Here is a 20843-nt window from a genome sequence, read left to right on the forward strand (position 1 = left end):
GTCGTAGACCGCTGCGGGCTCAGCAGAAGCGGGTCAATCTTCGCCTCGCATTGCTTGCACGTAGGGCCCACAACTGTGAGTAAGTTAGCAAAATATATTGCTCTAACCAATTACTTGCGTCCAAATATTTGCCAATAGCACGGTACTGTAAGGGTGGAATTTATTCATTAGGCAAAATACTAAAATGTTTTATACTATTACTATTTGGCTTTGCTTTCATATTAATATTATCAGATTTATAAACAAATATATACTTTACATGCAATAAAAGTGACAAAAACAATTATCTATCGTGCGCGCATGCATTCGTCGGGTACGGTGCACGGGAGCAGATACCGCAATGACCGTGCAGCCGCGCGCCTTCATTGCACGGTGGCAGTGGTGAGTTCCAGGTAAAATACAAAATATATTTATACGCAAAGTCGCTACAAAAAGCGCTGGTCGTGAAGTCTACTTTAATATTAAAATACTATCGTCTCTACTTTAGAGAGTGTGTGGAAAATAGCATCGCCGAGCTCTTACAAATGCGGCCTGTGAAGCTTATTTTATTAATACTATTAATATCGTCTTTACTTTGAAAAGTGTGTGGAAAATAACATCCCAGAGCTTTTACAAAATACTGGTCTGTGAAGTCTACATTAATAATAATAAAAATCTCTATTTGAGAAGTGTGCAGAGCTCTTTAGAAAATAAAGTGGTTACTGTGCCCGATTTGCAGTACATACGACAGGCTTTGCGCTGCTGAATGCAATAAATTCAAGTATCTGCTGGCTGTTTGCAACCCAATCGATGCGTTTCGTGCTCGGCAGAAATGTTTACCTTACGTCCAATCGCGAGGGCGATAGACGGTCTGATCGTGCGACAGATCCAGTCAGTGTCGCAGGTCGGCAGGTATTGCCCAATCAGGGCGCGAGTTAATTGTGTCCGCTTTTTGGCCATATTTGTAATTTTGGCATAGTTAAGTCGAGTCAGAAAGATAGGCGCGGTCGGTAGGATGGGAGCAACCTGTATAAGACAGGCCGGGTGTAGCCATGCGAAAAGGCAGGAAAACAGCAAGAAAGGAACCGGACGGACTTATTGACAGACGGACGGACAGGTTACAAGGTTAGGGAGCGGGAAATGGTTGAAGAAAGCGAATTATAACGGTCATGACAAAGAAAGTATCTTTTTAAGAAACGGCTCCGGGCAGTTATGTGGCCTCACCAAAAAGCGTGCGTAGCACTTGTCGCGAGTGGCGACAGCGGATGAAATACATGGCAGGCAATTATTACCAGTCAAAATTGGCGCAATGAAGCTCTATTCCAATGCAGCTCTATTCCAGGTGACGGTTTGCTCTGGCTGTAGCATTTCTTGCCAGTGTACTGAGGAAACCCTGCAGCGCTGGACGCAGGATGAATCTGGCGAATCCACCGCAGCAGAGAAGGTATCCCAGCACTGATGGCTCCATCTTGAGCGACCAGATCACTAGCGTAGCAGGGGTGCTCTCTGGGGACGCCGCTACGTCCACGAACTGCACGAACGCGAGGTGGTCCTGGATCGGGAACACCCCAAACTTGTGGATCTTGTAACAGATCGATGGGATCTTGGAGTGATCTCGGCGGGCTGCGGCAAGACTCGGTCGCCCTCCATCGCTGTCTACGGGATCATCAATGGGCAGCCCCGCTGATAGAATCTCCTCTTCAATGCCCAGCGGGGCTCCCCGAACGTGGCCGACATAGCCTCGGCCTTCGCCCTCGTGCAGCTCCGAGCCCCCCGCCAGCCAAACTTGCTCCAACCATGCGTCAAACACTTCAGAGGGAGAGCCGACGATGCATTCGGATACCACGAGCTCCTGGCCCTTGTAGTGCTGGTACTTCTCGAAGGCTTGCGCGTCTACGTATCGCGTCGGGTCCAAATGATTGCTGCGCATTCCTCTCGTCAAGTGTAGCTAGCAAAAGTTGAACTCATTTGCTGTTTGGATATTATGGCCAATAGAAAGGACCGCCTACACGTCTTGTTTGCTCTCTTGCTTCTTGGCAAGCGATCGTAGGAATGTCCTCAGCGCTAAACGAAAGACCAGGCGGATTAAACCACCGCAATGCAGCCAACTGCACGCCCTAGACATCTCCGTCTTCACTGTCCACACAACGAGAGTTGTAGGGGTTTTGCTTGCTGCCACCCCTGAGGTCCTTAGGAAAAAGCGCACCATAGCCAGATGACTTTGCAGTGGGAATGGGCCAGGTTTGCAAACTCGGTAGCAGATGGATGGGATCTTAATACTTGCGCTTTGCTCCCCGACTGACGCTTCGGGTATCCCCGCCGACAGGATCTCCTCCTCCACATGCAGTGGCACTCGACGCACACTTCCGACGTATCCTCGGCCAACACCTTCGTGCACTTGGTCTCCGCCAGCGAGCCAGACGTCATGAATCCACGCGTCGAAAACTTCCGCTGGTGTCCCTATCACCACTTGGGACAGCTCGAAATCCTGACCAGTCTGGTTGTCGTACGCTTCCAGCCAGAGGGCATCGATGTAGCAATCAGAAGGAAGCATCTTGACGTGACTTCAATTGTGTCTACGAACCGATTAGCTTTTATAGTGGTGCCTACCGGTGGACATTATTCACTTGGTCCAACAAAGAAAAGGGAAAGCTGTATCTGAGCGGCGAGATTGGTGCTGTTGTCGCTTGAGAGCTATTGATCTATTGTTATTAAGACTTACAAATTCATTCTGATCTTGTCCATCGGTGTTTGTGCGCAATTTTTGATCGACTACTACTGTAGTAAAAGGTTGCCGTGGCACTGATTCACGACATTCATATAATTTACAGCGTCTCCTTAAAGGCGTTACGTTGGCGACTGGCGTAGATGACCCCAATTACGGTGAGGAAGAGCGTGACGACAGCTACTGCAATCCCACAAACGATCCAGCTGTCAGGTGACATGCCCACGAACTCAACTTCACCTCCTCCATCAACGGCCGTGTGTGCCGCGCCAGCTATTGCTCCGGTAGGAATCACAGGGAAAACACTAAGGCCACAATTAATTTTCGAGTCCATTGCTAGCCTCAGAAACCCTTTCTCCCCCCATGACGCGCCGTACGAGTTCTTAAGAATCCAATAGTCTGTGGAGCCGTCCGAGCCATAACCAACAAGCACGACGGCGTGGTTAATATCTCCGCTTGATGCGAAATCTCCATCGTTGGGGCAAGTGTAAATGCCGCCCTTGTAAGCATCAAAAGAGCCGCCAGAGTTGATAGCCACTGAAATAGGCTGTTGCTGCAGTACCAGTTTGAGCAACTCGGTCGAGTCGCTGCTCAGGTCGCACGAAGGTCCTGCTACTTGCTCCCAACCAGAAATGCTAGCAGCAGCGTTGTCACTTGACGAGTTATCGCATGCGTTTGCTAGAGTCGCAGCGGACGCCTGTGATGTGTCCTCTTCGTTGTACGGCAGGTCCAGTTGGCTCAGAAGCGACCAGTGCAATTGCGCTGCGTCTGCGAAAGCGGCGTGGGTCATGCCTCCACTACAGGCATTGTTCCTGGACCCCCAAATCATCTTCGTTAGCAGCCACGGAGATCCATCTACTCCCCCATCAGCCCAACAGTAGTCGAACGTAGCTGTCATTTCCCTGGAGCTGCACTCTAAGAATTGCTGTGGAGACAATGACCGCGGAGACGTTCCTGCATTCACCACCACGGCGGTCTCGATGGCATCAGCCGCCGCAAATGCCCAACAACTACCACATTGGTTCTGACTCTTAATATCAGTGCAGATGCTCTGGTTGTGTGAGTTGTCCTTTGAGCACCAATCTAGTGTCTCTCGGATGGCGAGTCTGCGCTGTTCTGTCAGTCTGCGTCGCTGTTGACGCTGTGATGCTTGATGCTCCTGCTCTACGAAATCGGCAGGTGACAAACTCCGGCTGCCGTCATGGTACAAATGCCGCGAGTTGACGCCCATAGCGTACGAGAAGGCCCAGTCCCGACCAGCCGCATGCTTCTGCACTTGTTCCAGGTAGTCCACGTGATCTTCCATTCTGCGCCTGAACTCGCTCGGGCCTGCGTCCATGCCTTCATCCTGCAAAAACTGCGTCACCATCGTGTCCGAGGACACTGCGACGCCATCCCGGTCTGCCCACAGACAGCGCGCGTCATCGCAGCTCTGTAGTGTTCCAAAGGAGGAAGGATCTTGAGCCTGAGTAATCAACGGAGCGACGGTAGCTGCCATCAACACTAGCAGAGTGGTCCACGTCGGCGCCATTTTCAGTTGCTCAGTTAGACCACTGACCTCGGAAATGGCAGATGTGGGAGTGATTGTTGCCTTGAGCGTTTGATTGCGGCAGATTTAGGGTACGACCATACAAACTTTAAGATGTTGTGAGTCAGCCGATGGGGCACGTTACCCACGCGCTATGATGGACTTTAAACGAGCGCCTTCAAAAGGCTTTCAGGATCGCAGTTGTGAGCTTCAAGACTTGGCGTTGCAAGCGTATTATTGGCGTTTGCGGGACTGGGGGCACTTGTTGAACCGTCCCAGGCGTCCTGCATGGGACGTCGCTGGCTCCTTGTTGTACATGTACGTGGTGCGTTGAGTTGGTCGTCTGCAACGTTGCACGCGCTGTCTGGATTCTCAGCCACGTCCCCATGTGATTCACGTTGTGAAGGTCCTGAACCAGCCTGATTATGGATTTGTAATAAATAGGGTGCAGGCGCTGCTCTGACACGCTTCACATCCTTTACTTTTTGTTGTTTCTGTAGTCGGCAAGATTTATCGCATTTGAGCGTTCACAGTGGAGCTCATATTCCCAAGGTGGATACGTGTATATTACCAGCACTGCTCTCTCAACTTGGTTCAAGTCCTAAAATCCATTTTGGGTATTCGTGGGAGTTCGGGCCGCGTACATGGCCGAGTTCTGCTTGCGGATTACCTTCAGCTTCCGCTGTGACACTCCAATACCGATCGCCGTCGTAACCAGCGTGAAAATGGTGGTCGCGGCTGCAACGCCGATCCACGCCGTTGGGCTGAGACCCACGAAGATTTTATCTCCACCGCTGTCAACAGTCGTGCTCGCTTGGGCACCGGCTTTCGCGCCAGTAGGAATAACGGGGAACACGTTCAGGCCACAGTTAATCTTGGCGTCCGCCACAAGCTTCATGAAGCCACTATCTCCCCACGAGCTGCCGTACGAGTTCTTGAGGATCCAATAATCACCGACCGACGAGTCCGTGCCATAGCCCACCAGCAGCAGAGCGTGATTCAGGTCGTTCTTGGAGGCCATTTCGCCATTGTTAGGGCAGTTGTAGAACCCGCCAGCGTACTCGCCAAAGCCGCCATTTGAGGTGATAGCCACAGCGATCGGCTGCTTCTCCAGTGCTGAGCGGAGTAGTAAAGTGCAGTTCTTAGAGGCAGTGCAGTCACCACCCACGATCTGCTCCCAACCAGTTATACTAGCGGCTGCTTGATCCGCACTAACGCTGCACGATGAGGACAAGTTCGTTGCCGACGAGCTTCCAGAATTAGAGTCGTCGTACGGCATCGTAAGCTCTGTCACCAGACCCCAGCCATTCTGAGCCGCATCCATGAACGCTCCGTGGGTCATGCCGCCATTGCACCCGTCGTTTTGCGATTCCCACTTGATCTCGGTCTGCATCCAGCTGGCACCAGCCACCCCACTGTCCGAAGCCCAGCAATACTCAAACGTTTGAGTGGTTTGCAACGAACTGCACGTGAGGAACTGCTGAGGCGATAACGATACGGCCGCCGATGCATTTTCAGTGATCACCACAGCAGTTTCGATCGCGTCTGCGGCTACGAACGACCAACAGCTTCCGCAGCTTTTTTGGCTTTTCACAGGCGAGCACACGCTGTGGCCCACCGAGTTGTCTTTGTCGCACCAATTCCAGTATTCCGAGCTCCCTGAATTTGAGATTGTGCTGTTGTTTGTACTGTTTGCTTCCTGTAGACGACGTGAGTTTGCGGAGGTCAATTCCTGATCCACAAATTGCTCGGGCGTTAACTTGCGCGTGGACGACGACGTCAAGTGGCGATCGTTCACGCCCATGTGATACGAGAAATCATGACCTACTTGCCTTGCATACATGCTCACATCTGCAAGTATAGCCTGTTAGTACGATATTTTTTCTGGGTCAAGTAAAGCTGTCATTTCACCTTCGATATACGTCATGTGCTCTTGCAGGTTGCGTCCGTACGACTCTTTGTCACTGTAGGCCACATAGTTGCGCTCGATAAAAAGCTCGCGGAGTGATCGTGAATCAACGACTTGGCCATTTTCTCCAGCCCATAGGCACGGCGAGTCTTGAGATCGAACACTAGGACAGTCCACAAGAGTACCTACAGATCTGTCCGTAGTCTGAACGGCAGCACCGTTGACAAGTGCTGTTGAAATAACGAAAGTGATGGCTCGAATCTGCATGCCCCCTTTGAGTCCGTGGTCGCAGATCGAACTGTGGGTGGGAGACGAAAGTCCGTCGCTTGTGAGCTCGTAAAGGCTGGCCAGGTGTTGTTGAGAAAAGCTAGGTGATGGTGTTGCAGGAACTTCTGAACCTACTTCGAAGTATTATACAAAATTAATTGTACAGATCTCTTGCTCAGTGGCGACAGGAAAGGGTTTCGGTGTCTGTCCCCACAGGCTGTACCATTCTTGAAATTACTACAGCATTTCAAGAATTCAGCTCGGGGGCCAACAGGAGGTCGGGAAGGCCAAGTGCATTCTGACGACATACTCGAAAGGTTTGTATTCCTAAGCGATATTTGTATTACTGTAAAGTGCAGCAAGTCTAACGTTGCTTCAATGCTGACATTGCTTTATTTTATTGTTTCTGGTTAAACCCGTATGGATCACTCAGCTCGCTTACCTAGCGACCATGTTAATATGAGCCTAGTGCGCCGCCATCTCAGCGTTCGCTGCGGGGCGGGTAGCATACATAGCAGAGTTCTGCTTACGCATCGCCTTGAGTCTCCGCTGCGAGAAGAGCATGCCAATGGCTGTCATCACAATCGTGAAAATAGTCGTCACTGCCGCCACAACTATCCAGGTCGACGGACTGAGACCGACAAAAACCTTGTCACCACCACTATCTACGCTGGTGGATGCTGCAGCCCCAGCCGAAGCACCTGTGGGGATGACGGGAAAGATGTTCAGACCGCAGTTGACTTTGGAGTCTGCCACGAGCTTCATGAAGCCACTGGCTCCCCAGGAGCTGCCGTACGAGTTTTTAAGAATCCAGTAGTCTCCAACCGAAGCGTCAGTGCCGTAGCCTACAAGTACAAGAGCGTGGTTTACGTCGTCCTTCGAGGACAGATCGCCATCGTTCGGGCAACTGTAGAAGCCACCAGCATATTCTCCGAATGGGTCCTCCGAGTTAATCGCTACAGCAATCGGTTGCTTCTCCAACGCAGTGCGGAGCAAGGTGCCGCAATTGTTCGAAGCCGTGCAGTCTGTGCCCACAACCTGTTCCCAGCCTGTAATGCTGGCAGCCGTCTTGTTATCACTCACCGAACATGCTGATGACACATTGCTTGAGGACGTACTACTTGAGCTGGAGTCGTCGTATGGCATCGTAAGCTCCGTAACAAGGCTCCAGCCATTCTGTGCCGCGTCGATGAAGGCACCGTGGGTCATACCACCATTGCACCCGTTATTCTGCGATTCCCACTTGATCTCAGTTTCCATCCAGCTAGCACCGTCCACACCGCTGTCTGATGCCCAGCAATACTCGAATGTCTGCGTCGTCTCCAGTGTACTGCACGTCAGAAATTGCTGCGGAGAGAGCGACACAGCCGCCGACGCGTTTTCAGCAATGACGACAGCCGTCTCAATGGCGTCGGCGGCAGCGAATGCCCAGCAGCTCCCGCAGTTTTGCTGGCTCTTGACGGACGAGCACACACTGTAGCCGAACGAGTTGTCCGAGTCACACCAGTTCCAGTACTCGGAGCTACCGGAGCTCGACACTGTGCTTGTGGCGGAAGCCGTGCTGCCGCTGGCCTCCACCTTAAGGCGACGTGAATATGCCGACTTGACCTCTTGATCCACGAGCTGCTGAGGAGAGAGACGGCGTCTGGCTGACGAAGTCAAGTGGCGCTCGTTCACGCCCATGTGGTACGAAAAATCGTGGCCCACGCTGTTAGCGTACATGTGTACATCCTCTATATACGTCATGTGTGCCTGTAGGTTGCGGGTGAGGCTCTCGCGCTCGCTGAAGGAGACGAGGTTGCGCCGAATGAGCAGATCGCGCAAGGTCTTCGAGTCGACGACCTCTCCATTCTCGCCCGCCCAGAGGCATTGAGAGTCGGCCGAGCGAAACGCGGGGCAGTCCACTAGAGTACCAAGAGAGTGCTCTGTGGTGCTAGCGGTCAAGGAAGAGACGACGCCCATGAAGAGCGCAGTGAGGGACGCTTGCACGCGCATATTATCCGTCGTAGATGAGATTTAAAGGAATGCTGTCTCTTTGTGAGCTGGACGCTTGAAAAAAAGCGTTTTTCGTTTTCTTTTTGTGACATCATGTCACTGACATGAGTTTACTGTTGACTCAGTTCTACAGTAGACCAAGTCACACGGTGAGCACAAAATCCATGCCGTTGGACAAGCTACGGCCTTTGCTGCATGCGGTGTTTCAAACAGTGTAAGTACATGCACAGGCAAGGAACTTCCAAGTGGTTTTACTTATACAACGAAGATGCCATTAAGTCTTCGCTGAGAATCAGTGAGATGGTCGCAGAGGTGGATGAGATGCTTGCGGAATAACATAACAGGCACGTATCCTTGGCTAATTTGGCTCCAGAATCGCCTGAGGATTGCACCTCCACGAAATACTTCGCTCGTCATGAGCACGAAAGCAAACCATGTTGGCGCTGCGCTGGTCTCATTTGTGGGTTCGCAAGGATAGTTTCCTCTGCTGTGCTTGGTCCACTCTAGTACAATAGTAGATCCATATTGGCAATCGCGCGTGAGCCAAGCAGACTAACCAAGCAGAACGAATGTCGTTATGATACCGTGTGTTGCCAATGACATGTGAGCGACGCTCGCTGAGCGCGCATAATTCGCGAGGCCGTTTTGTTAGTGCAGCGTCGACGACGAGCGTTGCATCTTGCGACGCTCTCGTCCTGGGTGATTGATTTTCTGTTTAATAAGTTCATGTACTGTGGCCGCGATATGAGGTTCCAGCAGTAGCTGCAAAAGCTGGGGCAACAAAGCCAAGCCCATTTCGCTGCACTTCTGTCGGTGGTGACCGCTAAACCAGGCATTTAGAGCCAATACTTCATCTGCCGAATCGGCGTGTGGCAAAGACGGTCAAGGAAAGCAGACCTGATGTGCAGACCCTGACATCTACGTCATTCTCCAATTCGCTGCCTTCTCGCGCGCACGAGTCGCACAACAATCTAGCTAGCGCAACTATAATAAACGGCACCACCCTCCCAATCGAAAACGATGGCGACCCAAGCAGGCGTGAAGGAAGAGGCCCCGCTCCAGGTGAAGAAAGGGATCGAGCCACAGTGGACGCGCTTCCTCGCCGGTGGCGCCGCGTCGGCCACCGCCGAGCTGCTCACTCTGCCCATTGACATCACCAAGGTGCGATTGCAGGCGCAGCGCTCTGGTCCCACGGCTGGCGGAAAACCGACGGTACACTACAATGGCATGGTGCACGCAGCTCAAACCATGATCAAGCAGGAGGGCCCTGGCGCGCTCTGGAATGGCGCCACCCCCGCGCTGTTACGTCAAGTCTCGTACACGAGCATCTGCATGGTGCTCTATGAACCGCTGCGTAACTTCTTCGGTGCGAATGCGGCTCAAGGTGCGAACGGTGAAGCTCCCTTCATCAATAAGTTCTTGGCCGGCGGTTGTGCCGGTGCCATCGGCATCAGCATCGCCAACCCGTACGTTTACAATGCTCTTCTTGGGTATATTGGCGCTTGATTTAATTGAATGGTGTTGTAGTGTGGATGTCATCAAGGTACGGATGCAGGCAGACCGCTCGGGCAAGCTGTACCGTGGCGTCGGCGACGCATTTAGCATGATCTACCAGCGAGAAGGTTTCCGCGGTTTCTTACGTGGTATGCCACCGAACATTCAGCGCGGCTTCATCGTGAACGCTGCTGAACTGGGAACGTACGACCACAGCAAGGAGCTGCTGATCTCATCTGGGCTGCTCAAGGAAGGCGTACTCGCGCATACTGGCGCAAGTTGCGTCGCTGGATTCGCCGGTGCTGCAGCTTCCAACCCGTAAGTTTTTTTGCTTTTGCAGGTCGAAGCTGTTGGGATCAGCATAATGACGTCCTTGTTGCGACGATTGCCTTGGACAGGATCGACGTGGTCAAGACTCGTCTCATGAGCCAACCGACGGATGCAAGTGGCAAGGGGCTTCACTACAAGGGCATGATGGACTGCGTTCGAAAGACCTTCCAGGAAGGTGGTGCGAGTGCCTTCTACAAGGGTTTTATCCCCAACTGGATGCGAAAGGCACCCTGGTGCGTTGTCTTCTTCGTCACGTACGAGAAGTACCGCGCCGCAATGATTCCGAGTGAAGAGGAGATGTAAATGCGTTCGACCCAGCAAGTGCTGCTAGGTCGTGGATAACAAGCCTAGATTTCCAACAAGAATCAATCTTACAACAAAAACCCTGATTTAATCATCACGCTTTTTGATGTTCAAGCTCACTACACTGTGTGCTACCAGCTCATGCAGAGTCCATCGCTGCTACCGACCTTTGCTGCCTGATAAATAAGAATACACTTTCCTTTCCAATGAAGGCACAAGCGCGTCTCCCGTTGGGCCAAAACAGGGGATGGCGTCGAGAAAGCTTCTCTTTCGCTTCCATTTGCATGAGTCTTGACGCTGTAAAATCTGACTTCGTTCGGCCACCAATGAGGTGGTCTTCATTCAAAATCCATCTGGGCCTCCTTCTTACGAAGGCATCCACGCTTTTTTGTTCAACATTTAAGCTCCTCAAAGTCGTGCATCTGCATGTACCACGTTGAGCGCGGCGGCGTCAGGTAGTGCAGGGTTGAAGCCCCGGGGGCCATATTTTCGACTAGCTTCTCGCGCAGATCAATAAACTCATCCGTCTGAACGACATTGATCTTCTCATTGTCCGTAGGAATCGAGATCTTTCTACTCTTTGGCAGCATGACGATGGGAAGGCGCTCGAGAACACGGTCCTCTGTCGACCACCGATCGCGAGAGATCACGTGCACGTTGAGGGTGGAAAAGGATCCGTTCATGAACCTGTTGGAAATAGTGCTCTCCACAGAGGGCACAGACGTCTCCTCCTCCTCTTCCTCCTCGGAGCAGTAGTAGGCCGGACATGTGCGGCGGCGACGCGTGTGGTGAGTATTCGTATTGATATTCTTGGCAAAGAGCGAGCGACGAAACCGGTCGCGCTCCTGTCGTCGCGTCTCTAGCATCTCCTCACGCGACAAACGCGGCTGATTGCTGTTTCCGGTATCACTGGGGGCAACCTGGGCGCTGTTGCTACTTCCTCCAAGAAAGCTGCCGTTGTTGCTGCTGATGCTCCCACGGCTGGTGCGATTCAGGGCCCTAAGCAGCTTCTGCAGCGCCACGAAAGTCTCGTCCACTTCCTCGTCCTCGGCGGAGAGACTAGGGTCGTCCTCCTCAGACACACTGCCCGTGTACGAAGGCATCTTCTTGGACAATCGGGTCTCGGACTTCGCCATCTTGTCTCAATTCTGATCACTCTTTTCTTTGTGTGGAATTTTTGCTTATAACCGCAGCAAATGAGATCTCCGGGTCATGTAGCAGATTGTAATGTGTAAGGCAGCTCCGGTGCGTGCGCTCCCGTGTCTACGCGAAACGCTTGCGAGTGGCTTTCTCAGCGGCTGCCTTCTTGGTGGACAACGAAAGCGATTCTGGGACGCAGACTGCTCGACTTTTAGCGCTTCATAAACGCGGTGGAGCGATCGGTTTTCACAGGCTTGCATTTATGATTGGTTAAAACGTTCCTTCGATAATTTCAGATAAGCAAAAAATAGCTAGAATGTCATTGCTATTTTATCCGCTGACGCTAATGGTCACTAGAATGCGTTGCAAGTGCCGTTGGCACGTAACGCATGCCAACGGCAAAGTTGATATCGCTATAATAGCCAGAGCTGATTCGCATGTGTCAAGGCCAAGGCTCGTGGCAAACGCAAGGCTCAAGGTTTCCAGCCCTAACCCCCATCTTCGGATCACCTTCACTTTGCCAGCGTTGCAACTTGCACTGCTCTGTAAATTGCCAGCAGTGAGCGTTGGTAATACTGTCCAACAATATTAACTAAGTCTGGCTTAAGAAGTACTGACCACAGCTCGCATGTACATGTATCCGTTGCGTCGTCACTCCACCGAGCCTCCGTCCGACTCGGAGGATCAGCGATGCAGTCGCGTCCATCACGTGCTGTGCCGTAAGCTCCTCGCGATAAAGTACGACCACGCAACGTTCCGTAATCCATGGATTTTGTGTGACTCACACAACTCAACTTAAACATTAGCGCCCGTTCGCACGGGCGGTCTATCCAAGGGGTACGCCCTCCCGTGGGCTGCATCTTGACCGCTACGATGGCGGAGCTGCTGCTACGCTGGCTCAACCACGAGCTGGAGCTGTCTTCTCGTGTGACGGACGTGGAGTCGGACTTTTCCAGCGGCTACTTGCTTGGAGAGATCCTGCACCGTCTCAACCACCAGCACAACTTCGCCGACTTCATGCGAAGCTCCAGCGCCGACGCCAAAGTCGTTAACTTCTGCTTGCTGGAGCCGGCGCTGCACAAACTTAACGTTAAGTTTGACGCCAATGTGGCCGTCGCTATCATGAACGAGAAGAAAGATGCCGCCGCCAACCTGCTCTACCAAATCAAGATGGCCGCAGCCCGAGTCGGGAGAGCTCCAAATGTTTCGACCAAATCGCTGGAGCGGACTGGTATCATTCCTTTGCACAACAGACCCGTGAAACTTGCGAAGCCAATCTACGACTCAGAAAAGCACAAGCTGTTTGAGCACTCGATTCGTCGCCATGTGCGGTCGAGCACTTCGTTGCAGCAAGAAAAGTGGGTGCGCGTTATGCTTGGAAGCAGTGTTCCTCGGTTGTTTGACCGTAATCATTTCTGTTGTAGGGACCAAATTGCGAACGAGACGAAGAAACGAGAGGCTTATCTGGCGAGCATGGCGGAGCAGAGAGAGATCCTGGACAATACAAAAGCAGAGAGACTGCACCGCGCATACATCCATAGCAGCTATATTAAAGAAGCTTTCGAAGAGACTGATTCGCCGGCATGGAGACTGGCACTGCAGAAAAAGAATGCATGCGAGCAGCGACGGGTTGCATTCTTACAGCAGCTGATGAAGAAGCGCGAAGAAGCGGATGTATGTTTCGTGCATTATACCTTTTGTGCATTTTCTCGCTAACAGCTGACACGGATACACTACAGGAGAATCTTACCTTCAGTCTTCGTCGTAAAGTTTGCAATGAGCTAGATGATTTCGATGTACGTTATTAAGGTATTGACGTGTTTGCCTTTGCTTACAAAACGCATTTCTCACAGACACAAGATCGATCAAAGGCTGGAATGGCGGGCAGCAAGGTTTCTTCACGGAAATCGGTTGGATATGGTCTACGCTCACTTACAACAGCACTGAATGTATCGTCCGACAAGCAGAAGTATTCAAATGCTCACTTGGCGGGATCAGCGATGAACGAAGCGGAGCTTTATCAAGCAAACATGTTGGAAATGGAAGACGCATCGGGCGTCATCAAGCAACAAAGGGCTCTACGTGGAAGACGCAAGGACAAATTGTCTCGCAGAAGGAAGCGGTTTGTTCAAGATTGCGTGAATACGCACTCTCTAATAGGAACCGCTCGTGTGGCGAGTATTTTGGAAAATCTGGTGCTGCGTGACACCAACAGCGAGAACGATATACAGCATGAAATGGACCGCATTCTCGTGTACAAAGAAATAGCTCGGGAGAACAGGTCAATGCGAAACCAAGAGTATTCGAATCAGCAGGAGGTGGACTCCATGACAGCGATGGATCGAGATACTAGCTGCTACCACAATCTGCTTCTTCAATTCGAGGATAACAGCGAGATGCAAATTTTACAACGAAATGACGTCCAGCAGTCCATTGAAGCAGCAGAACGCTTTCTTAGTGAGCAAATTTCGAGCACTATCATGCAGGAAATGGTGGCTTTTGTGTTGTTCATAGCTGGGAAAAGGGAAGAAACGTTGCATTCTAGAGATCCTGCCGTATTCCTGACGACGGAGACATGGAACGAATACAAAATTAAGTTTGCGAATGGATGTAACTTTGAAGAAATGACTTCGTGGTCTGCGTCTGTAAAGCCAAGTCAAGCAGAGTTACTGGATATCCAGGAGCTGGAGCAATATCTGTCGAGTTTCCTGCCATTCCACACCAAACTGGATCAGGAGGCGCCACTGTCGATAATCAATGATGGTTTTCTATTTCCAGGAGCGACGGAAGCTATACAGGATTGCTTCGTTCTTGGAGAAGAAATTAAGACGTTGCGGTGGATTTCTCGCTCGTTGCCTTTAGTGGAGAGCCATGAGCTTGACGAAACCAATGTTGCGCCGTGCTTACCTGGCTCCAACGGACCTGTAACGAGATCTCATCAACAACTTCGAATCCTTATCTTTGGCCCTGCTTTTTCCGGGAAGGAGACGCAAGCGAGGCTTCTTGGCGAATCACATAACTTGACTGTGTTGTCTGTCCATGATCTCATTCAATGCTCTGTTAAAAACTCAAGTGGAACTGGAGTCGAAGTAAACGATCTTCTTGTCAACGGCGAGCAAATTCCTCTGGAGCTGTACAGCCGCCTTATACTCGAAGCGATCAGGGGGATAGAGCAATCTTTTTCACTACATGTAGATGGCAAGAGTAAAGCCGGCTGGGTGATCTACGATCTGCCTGCAACAGCACAACATGGCCAGAGTTTAGAGGAGCACCTCACAGGATATAAAGACCCAGCTGATACTTCTTCTCCGTATGATTTCGAATCCTCCATCGCTCCAGGTCGCAGCAAGCCACCGTTGACTCCGACATTTCTACACGGTAAGTCGGGAGTAGATCTGGTCTTCCATTTCGACTGTCCTGCTGGAACAGTCTTGGATCGGTGTTTGGGTAGAGTGGAGGATGTCACGACAGGAGACACACGTCATTTGGTGTTCGACCCACCATCGGATGATTCAACTGAACGGCATCGACTGCAGCACGTCAATTCTAGCGCGTATTCCAGTGAGCTGTTATCTCTTCACTGTTGGGCGAGCGATGAATTTATGCACGACCACAAGGCTTGGTACACGAAGTTTAATACTCTTGATGAGCCTTCAAAGACTGGGATGACTGCAGACGAAGTACATGGAGCTGTCACGAGTGTTGTGGACCGTTTACTGAAGGAAAGAAAATATGAAGCGGAGTCTAAGCAACTCCAGCAAGAGGCAGGCGAGCAAGCTCTTATGTCAACTGAGGAGGAACGGCAACGACGTATGGATGCGTTTGAATCGGAACTTGACGAAGCCAAGATAACTGTGATCAAAGTGGAGGCGTCCATAGCAGAGGTGGAGGAAGCGAAGGCAAAGAAAGAAGAGACGGCGGAGCTTCGGCAGAAGTTGGAGGGAGCCCACCGTCAACTCGATGGTATTAAGACTGCTGTAAAGAGCTGGATGGAAGACGAGATATCGAGTCGTCCTGTGCCAAGCAACAAGTATTCGGGAGAGCTGGTACCAGCAACTGCCCAAGCGCTCGCAGCATTGTGGGATGAAATGGAAACAGAGTACATTTCTACCATGAAGGAAACTTTCGCACAGCTACGTGAACAGCGACACCGTGTCACCGATCGCGCGCAACAAATGACGAGCGAGTATTGTGAGTTCGTCCGTCGTTCCGACCGGAAGCAAGAAGTTGTTAATCAATTCCAACGGCAATTCAACGAGGTGGTTGACGAGATGCGTTTCGAAGATCCGACAAAGGTGGAGCTTCACTCCCGTGCAGATATCCTTCAAGATGAACTAGGATCTCTACTCGAGACTAAAGCCTCAGAAAACGACGAAGAGCTCAATAGCATGGTTGGTGACGGGTGGACTGAAGACACATGTCAACAGGTCGCTGCGATTTATCAAATGGCGCTCCAGGCCGAGTGGGATCGCTTTCGGACGTCTGTTCAAGTTCTCGTTAACGGCCATTACGCTGCAAGTAGCGATTGCTCGGCGTTGAGTGGAATTATGGAGGTTTGGCAGTCTCATCAAGCGCGACTAGAGCAGGCGTGCAGAGTTTATCGCGACCCAGCGAATATAACTCCGGTTGAAACTCCGTTAGTGTCCGTCGCAGCAGCGAAAGCTGCTCCGAAGGGGAAAGCGAAGGCACCTGCTGCTGCCATCGTGGCCCCATCCAATGTGGCTGCAACGAATGAAGATGCACTGGCAGAGGCTTTGACTATGACTGAGCTGTTGGCGGAGTATGGACACGTTCTTCAGCGCTGTAGCTCGTGGATGGAAGCTATCGCTCTAATTGCCAACCCTGCAGCAGAAAAGGGTGGAGAAGCTGGCGACACGCAGAAGAAAGACGGCGATTGTTGCAAAGTGAATTTGCTGACTGGGATCAAGTACGAACATGATCTGATGGAGCGAAGAGTTCGGTTTCTTCGGGAATCTACACAGAACTCTAGCGATGGAATTACGAGATCAATGCGCTCCATAGAGATCACTTTACGAGATTTTTCAGAGGATCGGAGAGTTCGAGAGCAAGCGGCTGTGGCTGCAGTGATCGAGTATATCCGTGTCGCCGTGGAGAATGAAGTCGCTCTTTCTTCTTTTATTGATGTCAGCGTACGTGTTCTCGTTATCATGTTGAGATTGCTGCACCGTGCACGTAGGTTAATTTGTTTGTTCTTGATGTACTTGCAGCCTGAATTCGTCGAGCGGTTCCCAGCGACTGTGCAGCTGCGTCAAGATACGCTGGTACGAGTTGATGAAGGTAAACGATTGTTGCCTCAAGCTCCTCCAGATACTTCACCTCTTGTTGAAGAATCACACGAGCTGCTTCTCAACCCTCGTCAACGCGATAGTCTTCAAGAGGCTTTAGCCTCTCAGACCACCGACGACTCTGGACTTGTTCCTCTCATCACCGTAGTGGAGACAATGACAGCTTTGACATCTTTACCCGATGCGCTTCCTGACGTTTGGCGACTGTGCCCTGCACACATTATTGCAGAGGTAATAGCCGCAATGCTCGCACTTTACCTAGAGCGGTCCTTAACTCATGGCTCCTGCTCGTTTCCCATGACAGATCGCTGCAAAATTCACAATGAAACGCGCAGGGTTCGTCGATATTGAAGCTCTGCTCACTGCCATGAGCACCCGCGACGACCTGCTTTGTCAGCTCCAACAAGAAGAACAACTCAAACTACAGGAGCAACAGCCTATGTTTGAACAACAGCAAGAGACCTCAGATAATGAGCCTGTGTCCACAGAATCAGCGGCATAACACCAACCAAGCAGCACAATACAGTCGTGTATTCTTCCCTCACCACCTTTTCGTCTGTCTCTATAGCTTAGTGGATGATAGGGTTCTCGCCCACTTCCGCGACAAAGTCGTGTTCATCGCCCATGAAAATCTTGAGCTTCTTGTCTTGCAGGGCGCGCATGCGGTTGCGCGGCAGCATACCGTACACGGCCTTGCGCAGCACCTCCTCGGGCTTGCGATCGAACATCTCCTTGGCCGTACGTTGCTTGAGACCGCCCGGGTGACCTGTGTGCCAGCGATATAACTTATTGTTCCACTTGTTGCCCGTGAGCACAATGTCCTTTGCGTTAATCACCACCACGTAGTCACCGCAGTCGACGTTGGGGGCGTACGTGGGTTTGTGCTTGCCGCGCAGAATGGGCGCCAGCTGCGACGCCAGACGACCCAGTACCTGGCCCTTAGCGTCCACTACGTGCCACGCCACCTTGGAGGCCTGCGCGATCTTGCTCATGCTTCTCTACTTGGCCGCTCTTCGTGACCGCAGAATGCTCGCAATGATGCCCACCCGTCCAGGCGTCCGATTTGTGGTGTAAATAACGTTAGTTTGTGCTCATAAAAAGTTAAAGGTACTTGCTATTCAACCCGACTGGTGTGGAAGAGACAGGCTAATGGTGCCCGACAGCACCCGATCAATGCCCGACCATGCCCGACACAAAATAAGTCAGTTGAGCAATCAAGCGTCCGTATACGTATATCCGGATGTGAAGACTTTGTGGTTTGAGCGTGCAAGTACGACCGGCATCATGTCTTGAGCATGAGAAACTTTAATCAGTAGAGCTCAGTGGGACTGGTAAGTGCAGAATCAAAATCAACTTCTTGAAAAAGTTAACTATAGACACATATATATGTATCTGTAGCGCAGATACTGTAACTCCTTCCTACTCAGCATGCACAGACCTTGGGCACCAGCGAATACCTCAAACGCTAGCAGAACATACATACCACAATTGTATGAATCTACTTGTACCCCTAGATCGCCCATGTAGTGGTGTACTCGGTATTTCCTTGGTGCGTAGTTTGGCAGTTGCATTGCCAGCTTTTCTGCGATGGCTCGAACTCTAACGACATAGCTCGAGCTCATTGGGTCGTAGATGCACACATCATTCAGATTTAAGTTCACCATTACGCAGCACCAATGCGTGTTGCTGCAGCATATAGGGATCAGAATTTTCTCGTTCGTCTTGCCCGCGAAAATTGAAGCGAAGGCTCTGGTATTGACAAAACTATCTTCATTATCAATGGAACCGATAACACCTGGATCCACAATGACGACATCATTTCGTTCTCCGAACAGCTTGGACATGACGATATTCATGGTATCGTCGCTTAGCTGTTTTTTTTCGACGAGATCTAGAATTTCTGCCTGTTTGTCAAACATAACGTTTAGTTAGGAAGTGTTGTAGTGATGGCATGATTTCGTCGACGTACCTTTGCAGACAAAAGCGGGATTGACTGCATCTTTGGCAGCATATCCGTCTGTAGCACCACTTGAAACGGAGCAGGCATTGGGAGTGTGAAGTCAATGGTTTTGACCAACTTCACAGCCTTCTCGACCTGTTTTACCACCTTTATTGCCCTGTGCCACCTATTCATGATCCCAATTGTACTCGTTGAGTACGCACCAAAGCCTGGAATATCCAGCGCCACGGCACTTTCTGCTAGGCCTTTGTGCTTCGACTGCAGAGCCGAAACCTTTTTCCTGCAAATGGCAATTTGTTCAGGGCGCAATATCCGCGTGATCGACTCTGCTGGTATCAAAGCGATTGTGGGTGGCAAGCTCGATATTGTTCGTGCTGTAGGTGTCTTGAACTTGAAGCCATACTCCACCATTTTGAACTTGTTCACAACTGCAGCTGACGATATGTATGTTGCATCCGAAGACAGCGCTGCATCCACGGACGCCAAGCTTAAATTCGAAGCGTACAGGTCTGAGTCTTCTTGAGCTACAATGACAGTTTTTTTACGAGCTGCCTTCTTTGATCTGGCTGTCTGTCTTGGTCGTCCTCGCGATCTTGGAGGACTCGCTATCACAAATGGCGTGTCCTCCGTTGCTGGTGGTAGTGTGCTTAATTCAACGTCCCCGACTGTATCCAATTCTTCCCCGACTGGATCCCATTCTTCCCCGACTGGACCCGATTCTTCCTCGACTGGACCTGATATGCCCCCGACTGGCCCGATAAATCTACATCTAGAGTTGTTTCGACGGAGTTGCAGCTTGTGGCATGGTCAGACTCAGAGGCAGTTGGGGATACATGACTCACATTTGCTGTATCCGCATGACGAGTAAGCAGTTCTGTCGACACGTGGTGAGTTGGCCGTGCAGTCGGATCGTGACCAGTAAGTAGTGGCGGCGACAGCGCATCATCGCGCGAGTTGCTAGTCGAACCGTGACGCTCAGATTCAGCTGGTGGTAAAATTGGCACACCGGGATCCTCGAATTTGCCTCTCTTGAACCGCCCAGTCACACTTTGAAGATACTGCATCGCTTTTTTATACTGCGTCATGCCGAGTCCCGCCATGGTGTCACAAATTTGGGATGCAAATTGCAGTGCTTCACGATATTTGCGGTTCGAGTCCCACGGTCTCGCCTGTGAGGATATCACATTTTTTACCTCAAAAGACTTTGGCTCCGCTGTGTCAGAGACGACACTTGAATTTTCAATCGCCGCACGCACAGTAGACAGCAGCCACCGCCTGTTTAACAGTAGTGTGGGGATGACTGTCTCCTGACCAAGAGCCTTTCGGAGGGAGAAAACGTGTCGACAGGGTAGCAATCTCGTGCACATGAATAGACAGGAGCACTTCCATTCGCGCTTAGTAACTGAATACTCGGCGTTCATCTCGTCCAGCGCGTCATCTGCTGTAGATGTACTCTTGATAAAATACACGTCTAGGCACCCCTCATAAAACGTGTACGACGCAGATCCAATAGCATACGAATACTGCCCGAATATAAGTTCACAAGCATGCTCACTGACAATATTCGCCACCATTGTCATCTCGCTGTCGTAATCAGGATGCTGGACGGTCACATTCTTGTATACTTCTGCAATGAACAATCGCTCTTGTAACGTTTGATAGTACATGGTCGAAGCGATGCACTCATCCACTCCCATAAACGAATCCACCCACTCTTTAAGCTGCTTCCAAGAGGCTTCTAGGCGATTGTTGGTGTTATTGCCGAGTGTGACGGTATTCTGGCGCCTATGTGCACACCAGAGCTCACGACAGCTGTCCCAATTCTATCGAAAGTACTTCACAAAAGAGATGTTCATCAATGCGAGAAAAAATATCTTCCAGTTCATGATCTGGGCGCTACCAGTCAA

At 51.1% G+C, this 20843-nt stretch overlaps 8 protein-coding genes across 8 annotated transcripts; 2 read left to right on the forward strand and 6 right to left on the reverse strand.

Moving 5' to 3' along the window:
* Positions 1-1984: 1984 nt before the first annotated feature.
* Positions 1985-2533, reverse strand: PITG_03413 (uncharacterized protein; the record flags this gene model as incomplete). Its single annotated transcript, XM_002906437.1, has 2 exons — positions 1985-2110; positions 2186-2533. The coding sequence occupies 2 exons, from the start codon at positions 2531-2533 to the stop codon at positions 1985-1987; spliced, it is 474 nt and encodes a 157-aa protein (XP_002906483.1).
* A 271-nt stretch (positions 2534-2804) lies between these two features.
* On the reverse strand, positions 2805-4235 carry PITG_03414 (cysteine protease family C01A, putative; the record flags this gene model as incomplete). The annotated part of the gene is made up of 1 exon (XM_002906438.1): positions 2805-4235. The coding sequence occupies one exon, from the start codon at positions 4233-4235 to the stop codon at positions 2805-2807; it is 1431 nt and encodes a 476-aa protein (XP_002906484.1).
* Positions 4236-4833: 598 nt separating this feature from the next.
* On the reverse strand, positions 4834-6408 carry PITG_03415 (cysteine protease family C01A, putative; the record flags this gene model as incomplete). The annotated part of the gene is made up of 2 exons (XM_002906439.1): positions 4834-6083; positions 6144-6408. 2 exons carry the CDS (start codon positions 6406-6408, stop codon positions 4834-4836), a joined length of 1515 nt encoding a protein of 504 aa, XP_002906485.1.
* Positions 6409-6873: 465 nt separating this feature from the next.
* On the reverse strand, positions 6874-8403 carry PITG_03416 (cysteine protease family C01A, putative; the record flags this gene model as incomplete). Its single annotated transcript, XM_002906440.1, has 2 exons — positions 6874-8341; positions 8390-8403. 2 exons carry the CDS (start codon positions 8401-8403, stop codon positions 6874-6876), a joined length of 1482 nt encoding a protein of 493 aa, XP_002906486.1.
* A 1020-nt stretch (positions 8404-9423) lies between these two features.
* On the forward strand, positions 9424-10530 carry PITG_03417 (Mitochondrial Carrier (MC) Family; the record flags this gene model as incomplete). The annotated part of the gene is made up of 3 exons (XM_002906441.1): positions 9424-9869; positions 9931-10215; positions 10296-10530. The coding sequence occupies 3 exons, from the start codon at positions 9424-9426 to the stop codon at positions 10528-10530; spliced, it is 966 nt and encodes a 321-aa protein (XP_002906487.1).
* Positions 10531-10922: 392 nt separating this feature from the next.
* PITG_03418 (uncharacterized protein) lies at positions 10923-11633 on the reverse strand (the record flags this gene model as incomplete). The annotated part of the gene is made up of 1 exon (XM_002906442.1): positions 10923-11633. The coding sequence occupies one exon, from the start codon at positions 11631-11633 to the stop codon at positions 10923-10925; it is 711 nt and encodes a 236-aa protein (XP_002906488.1).
* Positions 11634-12543: 910 nt separating this feature from the next.
* PITG_03419 (flagellar protein, putative) lies at positions 12544-17478 on the forward strand (the record flags this gene model as incomplete). Its single annotated transcript, XM_002906443.1, has 5 exons — positions 12544-13032; positions 13114-13344; positions 13410-13470; positions 13531-16832; positions 16899-17478. The coding sequence occupies 5 exons, from the start codon at positions 12544-12546 to the stop codon at positions 17325-17327; spliced, it is 4512 nt and encodes a 1503-aa protein (XP_002906489.1).
* Positions 17479-17545: 67 nt separating this feature from the next.
* PITG_03420 (50S ribosomal protein L13) lies at positions 17546-17968 on the reverse strand (the record flags this gene model as incomplete). Its single annotated transcript, XM_002906444.1, has 1 exon — positions 17546-17968. One exon carries the CDS (start codon positions 17966-17968, stop codon positions 17546-17548), a length of 423 nt encoding a protein of 140 aa, XP_002906490.1.
* Positions 17969-20843: the final 2875 nt, after the last annotated feature.

Source organism: Phytophthora infestans, genomic scaffold (assembly GCF_000142945.1).
Source record: "Phytophthora infestans T30-4 supercont1.4 genomic scaffold, whole genome shotgun sequence".
Classification (NCBI taxonomy): Eukaryota; Oomycota; class Peronosporomycetes; order Peronosporales; family Peronosporaceae; genus Phytophthora; species Phytophthora infestans.